This window comes from Podarcis pityusensis (genome assembly GCF_964106645.2).
Source record: "Podarcis pityusensis genome assembly, chromosome: Z".
NCBI lineage: Eukaryota > Metazoa > Chordata > Lepidosauria > Squamata > Lacertidae > Podarcis > Podarcis pityusensis.
The window spans coordinates 50,523,539-50,535,457 of NC_138044.1; the positions used below are offsets into that span (position 1 = coordinate 50,523,539).

Genomic DNA, 11,919 nt, shown 5'->3' on the forward strand with positions numbered 1-11,919 from the left:
TCTGGCCAGTTCAATATAATCAAATAATTTATTTATTCTTTTTTTGCGGGGGGGGGGTGTAATTTCTTTTTTTCCAATTTTTGGAAATGAGTGTTCTCGTAGTCCCTGCAGCATAAAGGAAGATTTTCTTGTTTCCTTTGGCTATATCTGTGTCCATTATCCCTAAGAGAAAGGCTTCTGTTTTCTTTGCAAAAAAATTTGTAAACGTTTTCTTTAGTTCTTCATACACCGTGTCCCAGAAACTTTTGATTTTTTGGCAAAACCACCACATATGTATGAGTGTCCCTTCCACTTTGTTACACCTCCAACACAGATCTAATTTTACATATTTTGGCAAAAAGCAGTGTCCCCAAATCAATACAGTGGTACCTCGGGTTAAGAACTTAATTCGTTCTGGAGGTCCATTTTATAGCAGAGTCTATAACCTGAATCATCTGTAACCCGAGGTACCACTGTACTTGGACTTGTTTCAATTAACCTCCGCAGGATGATTTGTGCTACATAGGTTATAAATGGTTAAAAAGGGGGTTATAACAAAGTATGAAAGAGAATTTACTAGAAGTGAAAAAGAAAACCGTGCAAAGCATGAAGGAAGTCAAACAGTAGGAAAGAAGAATGGAAATATGGTGTGGGTGGGTGTATATCAGTATTCTTTTGTTCGTTCTTTTTCCCCCCTTTCGTTTTATTCTCTTTTTTTGAGGGGGTTTTTTGTTTGTTTTTGTTGCTTTTTTTGTTATGTTATGTTAATAATACAGTGGTACCTCGGGTTACATACGCTTCAGGTTACACACTCTGCTAACCCAGAAATAGTGCTTCAGATTAAGAACTTTGCTTCAGGATGAGAACAGAAATCGTGCTCTGGCAGCGCGGCAGCAGCGGGAGGCCCCATTAGCTAACGTGGTGCTTCAGGTTAAGAACAGTTTCAGGTTAAGAACGGACCTCCAGAATGAATTAAGTACTTAACCCGAGGTAAAAGGTAAAGGAAAAGGTACCCCTGACCATTAGGTCCAGTCGTGACCGACTCTGGGGTTGCGGCACTCATCTTGCTCTATGGGCCGAGGGAGCCGGCGTTTGTCCGCAGACAGCTTCCGGGTCATGTGGCCAGCATGACTAAGCCACTTCTGGTGAATCAGAGCTGCGCATGAAAACACCGTTTACCTTCCTGCCGGAGCGGTACCTATTTATCTACTTGCACTTTGACGTGCTTTCGAACTGCTAGGTTGGCAGGAGCTGGGACTGAGCAACGGGAGCTCACCCCGTCGCGAGGATTTGAACTGCCGATCTTCTGATCGGCAAGTCCTAGGCTCTGTGGTTTAACCAACAGCGCCACCCGCATCCCTTTAACCCGAGGTACCAATGTATTCCAACAAAGATTAAAAATACATTAAAATGTCACACATTCAAAACTTCCCTAAACAGGACTGCCTTCAAATGTTGTAAATACAGTGGTGCCTCGCAAGACGAAATTAATCCGTTCCGCGAGAGTCTTCGTCTAGCGGTTTTTTCGTCTTGCGAAGCAACCCTATTAGCGGCTTAAAGGATTAGCGCTATTAGCGGTTTAGCGGCTATTAAAGGCTTAAAGGCTTAGGGGATTAGCTGCTAAAAGGCTATTAAAGGCTATTAAAGGCTTAGCAGATTAGATAAAGGGGGGGAAAAGCGAAAAAAAAAATCTCTAGACTCGCAAGACATTTTCGTCTTGCGAAGCAAGCCCATAGGGAAATTCGTCCTGCGAAGCAACTCAAAAACGGAAAACCCTTTCGTCTAGCGGGTTTTCCGTCTTGCGAGGCATTCGTCTTGCGGGGCACCACTGTAAACTCAATAAAAATAAAAAATATTTTAAAATATATAGAATTACTCTTTTGCTCAATACATTCGAGGTGAGTATGAAAGACGGCCTGGAGCTCCTAAGACAGGTAGGTTTTGAGCAAAACCACCAGCCAGAAGCATTTCCAACTTAAGGATCCACCCCCCGCCCAACCAAACACAAATTTTCACTTAGAAACTCAGATATATAAGCTAGGCTCTAAATACCTCCTTAAAACTACTCTCGTCAGCTCATATAAATAGGTGAACCTGGTGAGTAACTACAGTTCCCAACCCCTATAGTGATAATTTGCTGGTTGCCTTCTGATCTTATTCGATTTTAATCCAATTTTCAGCTGTATTTCAGTCGATTGCTGAATTTTATGTTTTAATGCAGGCATAGGCAACCTTGGCTCTCCAGATGTTTTGAGAGTACAATTCCCATCATCCCTGACTACTGGTCCTGCTAGCTAGGGATCATGGGAGTTGTAGGTCCAAAACATCTGGAGGGCCGAGGTTGCCTATGCCTGTTATAATGTATTTGTATTTTGATGTTAGCCACCCTGAGCCCGGTTATGGCTGGGGAGGGTGGGATAGAAATAAAAATTATTATTATTATTATTATTATTATTATTATTATTATTATTACAGTTGCCAAATCAGAATGCCTAGTTGCCATTTGGGGGCTAGGTGGCTCAAAAGTTGCATTTTTCAATAGGACCTTTGGGCTCCGCTCCTGAAATTTATTCCAGTTGTTCAGATGAAATATAACAGAGAGAATTATACAGGGTGGGGTGTTAGTGTGTGAAAACAGCCAGGATCCAAGGAGAATTTTCACGCAATTTAGGCTCATGCAATTAGAAAAAAACCTCCTGTTTCGCTTATTGTATTTTAATATTGGACTACTGTTCTTTAATATTTTGAGTGGCTGGGGAAACTCAGCCAGATGGGCGGGGTATAAATAATAAATTGTTGTTGTTGTTCAACCAACTGGGCTTATTTTGGGATTAAGATAAAGCTAATTGTGGTCTCTCCAAATATGGTATAAAAATGGCGAGAAGCGCCAGAGAAAAGGGTCACCAACCATTCAATGTGAATTTTTCTCATTTTATTCCCGGTGGGTTCGATAAGCCATAGGGCGCAAACCACAACTAACACGTGTATCATCCTTTTTTTGTAGAATGGGCTAGTGGTTATAAAATAAATTGCTATTAAATGAAAATTTTTACAAAAGAATAATAATTGCTTTTTTGTACAGGTTTAAGGTCTCTTTGAGCCTGAAATAACTCATGCATTCATGAGAATAGTTAAAATTGTACCCTCTTATGTTACAATGTTATCTGAAGTTATTTCACCTACAGTAACCCTCTGATTTCTTCTCGCTCGCTATCATATATAGCAGCAGGGTTTCTCAGTTCTCCAAGTGATTGACTTAAGCTGCACAACCAGGGTGGATAAAAATCAATGATTTTTATGATCTAAATTGGATTTTTAAAATAAAATGCTTTTGGAGGAAAAAAATCTTCCTAAAGATAGTTTTCTATTTAAGTGACATTCTAATCTAAAGGCTATTCTTCAGGAAATAAGGATTTGTTTAAAGTTTTTCATGTGTGCTAAAACTCAGTCTAAGGGGTTTTTTAAAAAATAAAAAAGTTTAACCACATCAGTAAACAAACATGGATACATATGCTATAATGTTATTTCTGTAGTTAAATAAATTGTTTAAATTGTCATGAAGGAAATGATTATTTTTCTTCTTCCAATCGAATACAGGGTACCTCGGGTTACAGACCCTTCAGGTTATGCGTTTTCGGGTTGCGCACTGCACCGAAACACCAAATTGCACTTTGTGCATAAGCGCCGAATCATGACCTGCGCGTGCACAGATGCGGCACTGGGGGTTGCAAATGTGCTTCCCACACGGATCATGTTCGCAACCCAAGGTTCCACTGTACAGCAGAAAAGTTGTCCAAATAGAAACGATAATTCCATAATGAACGGTCTATGTCTTTCTGATAGTAGAACCAAATCGGTCATTTTAGATGTAACTGTAAAAACTACTCTGAAAATTTATGACTCCAAAAATGAAACCTTCTTCTGGTTCTTGATATGAAGAGGATGCCAGCAAGGTTGAACCTTTCTGTAAAAATATGATTTCAATCCAGCCTTACTGACTAGTGATTTACCCGAGGTACTATTTCTGAGTGAGCGGAGTCTGTAACCTGAAGCGTCTGTAACCTGAAGCGTCTGTAACCCGAGGTACCACTGCAGTTTTTGCTGTTATATAAAAAAATGACTGATGTGGTTATGCCAGCCACGTCCAACAGGTAAATCATGATCTACAAGCAGATCACTGAACATCTGGTAGATCACCCCAAAGTAGCTCAACAACTTTGGCTCTCCTTAAAAAAGCTCAACATTATTGCCCTGCACCCCCCCCCCAAAATGGGGCTTTCCTCCTCCCAAAAAAGCTCAGCAATGACCTGAACCCCAAAATAGGGGGTATATCACCGCCAGTTTTTAACTCCGTGAGTAGATCGGAGTCTCTTGGGAGTTGGCCACCCCTACATTAGAGGATCACAGCCATCACCATACAAATGATATACTGTATAGATATAAAGAAAAGCACCAGGGTCTGCTCTGACCCCTGGCAGAAAATATATCGGTACACAATACAAGGTACTAAATAGGCAATTTTCTCAGGCTCTGGTAGTTGGAGGAGCAAGTAGCAGTGAGTTCCCCAAGTGGCCCGTTTGCTTTATTTTAAACGCGGCAGCAAATATTCACATCCTAAAGATTAGATGCTAAGGTTTTTCAGGCAAGGCAGTGAGGAAATTAAATTATATTAAATCCATTACCTGTCCATAGTTGTGTATTCCAGACACCAATCTGTTGAGGTTGAGCAAATCAAATGATGATCCAAGGGCCACCTCCCTAAAAAAAGCTCAACAACTGACCTAGATCCCTGGCTACCCCTGTATAGACCAACTAAGTTTGTTCTGGTACAGGTTTCCTCACCCTCAGCCCTCCCGATGTTTTTGGCCTACAACTCCCATGATCCCTAGCTAGCAGGACCAGTGGTCAGGGATGGTGGAAGTTGTAGTCCCAAAACATCTGGAGGGCCGAGTTTGCCGATGCCTGTTCTAGTGATTGCTAGAACAGTACAACAGAAACCAAAAAAAATTGGGTGCTTTTTTTTAACCCCCGAGACTACAATTCTCATAATCCCTGACCACTGGTCCTACTAGATAGGGATCATGGGAGTTGTAGGCCAAAAACATCTGGAGGGCGAAGGTTGAGGAAGCCTGCTTTAAAGCTACTATTAACTCCTTGTTGCAATAAACCAGATTTCCATGACACAGTTGACACGCCTGCTTTACCATCTAATCCAGAACATTTAAATTCGGCCTTCCAGCTGTTTTGGGACTACAGCACCCATCATCCCTAGCTCACAGGACCAGTGGGTCAGGGATTATGGGAACTGTATTTCCCAAACAGCTGGAGGGCCAAATTGGGTCATGCCTGCTCTAGTTCAGCTGGTATCCCAGGAAATGGGGCATTGCATCAGGATGAACATCTGCTGAACTTCTTTTGACAAAGGAGCACCTAGCTCAGGCATGGCCCAACTTGCCCCTCCAGCTGTTTTGGAATTACAATGCCCATCATCCCTAGCTAACAGGACCAGTGGTCAGGGATGATGGGAATTGTAGTCTAGGACAGTAGAAGGAGGACACCGCTGCAGTTCTCTCTCACTGCAGATTTCAGCATGACCCAACTTGGCCCCTCCAGCTGTTTTGGGACTACAACTCCTGTCATCCCTAGCTCACAGGACCAGTGGTCAGGGATGATGGGAATTGTAGTCCCAAAACAGCTGGAGGGCCAAGTTTGGCCATGCCTGCCTGGAGGCACGGGGGTGCAAGGTGGGGATGCTTTACAGATAATAATAAGAATAATAAAAATACATTTATATTCTGCCCTCCCCAGCCATAACCAGGCTCAGGGTGGCTGACATCAAAATACAAATACATCTTAAAATGGGATTAAAATCCAATAAGATCAGAAGGCAACTGGCAAATTATGATTATAGGGTTTGGGAACCTTAGGAACTCACCAGGCTTACATATATATATATATATATATATGAGCTGGTGAGAGGAGTTAGAGAGGCCTCTTATACATAGGATCTTGTAGGACGAGAGGGGTCAGACTGGGCCCCAAGCAAAGGCCTGCTGGAATGATATAAATGCATAGCATGCATGCAACACACGTATTTACACACACACAAACACACAGTGGTGACAGACAAGCATTCACACGCGGGGGGAGGGTGCACCTTCATCTTTGGATGTGCCTGCAAACGGTGATTCATTTTATCTTAAGTTCAAACAGGCCCCCCCCACACACACACAAAAAGGAGGCCGCTTCCTGGACCCCCCAACTCCTCGCCACCACCATCTTTTGGCCTCTTGGGCAGGCATGGCCAAACTTGGCCCTCCAGCTTTTTCGGACTACGATTCCCATCATCCCTGACCACTGGTCCTGCGAGCTAGGGATGATGGGAGTTGTAGTCCCGAAACAGCTGGAGGGCCCAGTTTGCCTATGTCTGATTTAACCTTTGGCCATTGCTAATTGGAATCCTCCTACCTGCATTCCAGAAGCTGAGCTATATCAACAACAATTTATTTACACCCCACCCATCTGGCTGGGTTTCCTGCTCTTGGGAGACGGGGGGGGGGGGCTTGTGGGGGGGAAGCCCACTCACCTGTCCCCAAACTCCCCCACTCCTTCCAGGCAAAGGCAAACTCGGCCCTCCAGGTGCTTTGGGACTACAATTCCCACCATCCCTGACCACTGGTCCTTCAAGCTAGGGACCATAGGAGTTTGAGGAAGCATGGCATAGTCCATCACGGGCCTTGGCAAACTCGGCCCTCCAGCTCCTTTGAGACTACAACTCCCAGCCTCCCTGACCACCGGTCCCGCGAGCTAAGGATGCTGGGAGTTGTAGTCCCCAAACGGCTCGCCCGCCAGGCGCTCCGCCTCCCCGCTGCCTTCCTCGGGGCGGGAGGTGCCGCGTGGTGTCGGCGGGGCCTTCTTCTTCTCCTCCGCCTTCCTCTTCTTCCTCCTCCCTCGCTCCCTCCTCCTCCTCCATCTAATCAGCGCCCTCAGCCTCCATACAAAAGCAAAATGTCCGCCATCTTCGCCCGCGGCGCGCCCGGCGGGGGGAGGCGGGCGGCTTACCTTGATGCAATAGGGCGCCTCGTCGAAGGTGACCAGCATGTACCTGTCGCCGCGGCTGGCCGGGTCTCGGGCGCGCAGCTGAAGGGGAGAAAACGGGAGAAAGGAGCGCGTTAAAGGCGCGTCTGAGGGGGAGCGGGGCGGGGGGGACTCTCGACACGCGTCTTCCGAACGTGCGAGCGGGCGCTCGCGCTCGGGAGCGCGGTCTCTGAGGGTGTGTGCGCGCGCGCGCGGACTCGGACGGCCACGTCAGGCGGCGGGGCGGGGGGAGGGCGCGCGCGCACCTTCATGAAGAGCTCGACGGCGCCCTTGGCCACGTCCAGGTAGCTGGTGCCCAGGTAGGCCCGCTGGTTCATGGAGGCGGACGTGTCGATGAGGAAGAGCAGGATCGGCATGGTCCTCCGAGGGAGGCCCGGCCGGGGGACAAGACGACGAAGGGAGGCCGCAGCCCACTCGCCCGCGCCGGGGCGCTGCTGCTGCTGCTGCTGCCGCTGCCGCCGCTGAATGTACGACCGCCTCCCTCGAGCCGCGCGGACGGACTGACAGGCTCTCGGCTCCTCCCGGCCGAGCCGCCGCTCGGGGGCGGCTCGTGACCCGAACGCCGGAGCGCCATTGGCCGCCGACGAGGCCGTCGTCTGCATATGCATGAGGGGCGGGGACTGCGGCCGCCTCGGCCCTCGCTCCCTTCTCTCCACCCTCGCCACTTCTCTCGGGATGCGATTGGCTTATGCGTTGCGGGCAGGCATCAGGGGGCGGAGCTGGAAGGGATGATTGATGGGCGAAGGCGGAGGAGGCGGCAGTATTAGGGCCAACATGCTCCAACTCGACCCTCCAGCTCTTTTGGGACTACAACGCCCATCAGCCCTAGCTAACAGGACCAGTGGTCAGGGATGATGGGAGCTGTAGTCCCAAAACAGCTGGAGGGCCGAGTTTGGCCCACAACTCGGGTAGGGCGTTGGGTTTCCAGGTAAGAGCAGGACATGGGATCCCAGACCTAGAAGGTGCCAATGCCCCTGAGTAATCGTGCATGGGCAGTACCAGATTGACATGTAAGCTCAACAAGCTCTAGCATAGGGCCCCCCTCTCTTGGGGGTCTCAAAAAAAAAATAAAGGGGAAAAACTGGATGTACATTTCCAAAATATAAAATAAAAAAACAAATAAAATAAAACCGACATACATCAACCATGTTTTGTGTTGTGTATGCTCCTATTTTGTTATGTGCAAATGGCTTTAGATACCTATTAGGTCCATCAATGACCATATAGCATATACTCAACACAAAGAAATAGCAACAATTGGTTGCTGAGGGCCTCTTCAAACCTAAATCCAGGCCTCTGTCTATCTATCTTAAATCTATTATCTATCTATCTATCATCTATCTAATCCAAACTTTTTTTCAAAGAGGGTCATATTTGATGAAGTGAAAGGCCGTGAGGGCCCACCAAAGTTGTTAATCTTTTTTTAGGATTGAAGTTGTTGAGGGTTTTTTTTAGTATTTTACCCCAGGAAAAATAAACTGCCACAGGGGTTGAATTAAACTGACCAGCAGGCCAGATAACAATAATAATAATAAATTTTATTTATACCCCGCCCTCCCCAGCCAAGGATGGGCTCAGGGCAGCGAACAACCAATAATAAAAACAAGTTGATTGAATACAACTTAAAAACAAGATTAAAATACAACATTAAAACATTAGGATGCAGCCTCTTCACAGGAGGAGAAAGGAAAAAGAAAGTCGGAAAGGGAATAAAACTGATTCTAAGCCAAAGGCCAGATGGAACAACTCTGTCTTACAGGCCCTGTGGAAAGAAATCAGATCCTGCAGGGCCCTGGTCTCATGAGGAAGAGCGTTCCACCAGCCGGGGCCAGTGTTGAAAAGGCCCTGGCTCTGGTTGAGGCTAATCTGACTTCCTTAGGGCCCGGGACCTCTAGGCTGTTGCTGTATATGGACATTAGGGTCCTCCGTGGGGCATACCGGGAGAGGCGGTCCCGTAGGTACGAGGATCCTAGGCCGTGAAGAGCTTTAAAGGTCAAAAGCAGCACCTTGAACCTGACCCTGTACTCCACCGGGAGCCAGTGCAGCTGGAAAAGCACTGGGTGAATATGCTCCCATGGCAGAGACCCCGTGAGGAGCCTCGCTGCAGCATTCTGCACCCACTGGAGTTTCTGAGACAGCTTCAAGGGCAGCCCCGCGTAGAGTGAATTACAGTAGTCAAGCCTGGAGATGACTGTCGCATGGATCACTGTAGCCAGTTTGGGGCGGGAAAGGTAAGGGACCAACTGCTTGATGCGGCAAAGGTGGAAAAATGTCGCCTTGGCTGCTGCTGTAACCTGCGCCTCCATGGAAAGGATTACACCCAAACTCTTAACGGAAGGCAATGGCACTAATTGAGCCCCCACAAGAGAAGGGAGTTGGCCCCCCCCAAAACCCATGTCGTCCCAATCCAGCCAGAGGACCTCTGTCTTCGAAGGATTTAGTTTTAATCGGCTCCCATGAAACCATCCAGCCACAGCTTCCAAGCGTCTGGTCAGTGTGTCTGGGGCCGAGTCGGTGTGGCCATCCATCAGCAGATAGAGCTGAGTGTCATCAGCACATTGGTGACAACCCAGCCCAAAGCTCCGGACAATCTGGGCAAGGGGGCACATAAAGATGTTAAAAAGCATCGGGGAGAGGATTGCGCCCTGCGGCAGTCCACACACCAAGGAGTGGCACGACGACATCTCCCTCCCTATTAGATTAGGCCCCCGAAACAGACATTGGACATGCCTGATCTATCAATCATCTGTCTATTTATCTAATCTATCATCCATCTATCTAATCTATCTCTCAATCAATCATCTATCTATCTTATATCTATCTATCTATCATCTATCTATCCATCTATCAATCATCTATCTATCTATCTATCTATCTATCTATCATCTATCTATCTATCTATCTATCTATCCATCTATCAATCAATCATCTATCTATCTATCTATCTATCTAAATATCTACCTTATATCTATCAATCTGTCCATAAGGATCAGGCAATGACCATGTCTGAGCTGCTGCTGCTGCCGCCACTGCTGCCGGCCCAGCTGCTCTGTGGTGTCCGCCGCCGCCAGGCCAGGCCAGGCACGCTCCCAGGGCCAGATTGATGTATAGGCTAATTAGGCTGAAACCTAGGGCCTCTAAATCTAGGGGGCCTTGCCAGTCTGCCTGCTCCCCAACGCCGCAGTCTCCCCTCTCCCCAAATTGCAAACCCAAGACTTCAGGCAAGGGCAAGGGCGACTTGGGCCCAGCAACTATGGGACTCAGGGCTAGCCAGTGGGGCCCAATTTGAAGCTCTGAGGCCCAAGGTGGAATCTTAGAGATACAAATAAAATCCATCTAGATTGCCCTGGTGTGGGGGCCTCCTTCGGAGCAGCCCACGGGGCCCAATTTGGCCCCACTGCCTTAAGGCAGTGGGGGCGATAGTAGCGGAGCTTCACGCTCCGGCACCGGGGTGTGGAGAGCATGCAGGTGGGGGCTGGTGCACGTCCCAGAGGTATGGTGCGGCACCTGTGGGAGTGTGGCACCCCACTGGAATCGCACTGCCAAGGATGGTGCACACCCCTGCACTCCTCTTCCTCCGCCAGTGGGTGGCAAACCTATGGCATGCACACCATTGACCCATCTGAGTGGAAGAGGCAGCAGCCGAGGAAGAGACCCCCGCCCCGCGCCCTCCACCAGTGTTTTCCGCTGGCGGGGCCGCTCCTCCACCAGCCATCTTTACTGTGGGGCCCTCAGACCTTATGGGGGGCCAGATTTTGAAAAATAAAAATAAAAATGAACAAATTTCTATGCCCCACAAATCACCCAGAGATGCATTTCCAATAGAAGTACACATTCTACTCATGTCAAAACCGTCCACGGGCCAGATTGAGAAGGTGATGGGGCCACATCCGGCCCCAGGGCCTTAGTTTGCCTACCCATGCACTAGGTCATTTTCACACATTCAGCAGTATTAAGTTGTGGGTAGACATAGCAGATGACACAGCGATTTCTTCAAAGCAGCTCTTGTTTATTCACAGGCCAGAACAGAACTGAACAGCAAACAGCTCAGCCGGCCTGCTTTTATAGGCTGTCAACACTGTAACAACAACAGCCCAGGGTTTCCCGCCTAAAGTAACTGACGTGGACCTGAGTGAAAACTATATACACAATACTCCTGGTGGCCAGGGGGAGAACTTGAGTACATAGCAAGCAAAGCCCTTGAGAAACCAGTTCTAAGGTTTCTCGGGGTTTAGTTTGCCTACCGTGGAGGGGCGAGGGAGGTATGGTGGTGGGGGCAGATGTTATAGGCGAAGGGGATCGAGATACGGATATGCTCATACCCCTTCCAATCTGCGCCCCACCCTGAGGGACGAGGGTAGGGTGAGCAAGGATTACTCACCTCCGTCACTGGTGTTGTGCAATGCCAGGTCTATAGGCAACAAAACCGCCACTCTGCAAGATTTCTTTACCTCGCAGGGGGTCGACCTGGCTTGTGTGATGGAGACCTGGGTACGCGAAGGGGCAACAGTTACCTTACGAGAGATGGCGCCCCCGGGTTTCTCCGTCCTCCACCAGTCGCGGACTGTGGGCCGGGGGGGGGGGGGGTGGCATTATTAATCCGGGAAGATTGTCCTTTCAGGGCTCTACCATCGCCATCGATCCCCGGCATTGAATGTGTTGGCCTAGTGTGGGGCTCTGAGGTGAGCTTGGCTGTCTGGCTGGTGTACCGGCCACCTAGCGCACCAGCAGCCACCCTGTCAGGCCTGCTGGAGGCGGTGGCCGGCTGGGCCTTGGAGTTCCCTAACCTATTGGTATTGGGGGACTTCAACATCCATGATGATGCCACTCCCTCCTCAAAGG

The 11,919-nt window shown here is 48.4% G+C and overlaps 1 protein-coding gene across 4 annotated transcripts in view; it reads right to left on the bottom strand.

The window, feature by feature from the left end:
* The window catches only part of LOC308468269 (integrator complex subunit 6-like), a 41,192-nt gene extending 33,619 nt beyond the window's left edge, over window positions 1–7,573 (bottom strand). For all 4 annotated transcript variants that reach the window (XR_013981541.1, XR_013981542.1, XM_080990331.1 and 1 more), the window contains exons 1-2: window positions 7,323–7,573; window positions 7,042–7,119 (exon numbers count right to left, since the gene is read on the bottom strand). Coding sequence is in view for 2 of the 4 variants with exons in the window: in XM_080990331.1 (XP_080846457.1) it covers window positions 7,042–7,119; window positions 7,323–7,433 (189 nt within the window). In the remaining 2 variants the exon portion in view is untranslated. The remainder of the gene's footprint in view (window positions 1–7,041; window positions 7,120–7,322) is intronic.
* Window positions 7,574–11,919: the final 4,346 nt, after the last annotated feature.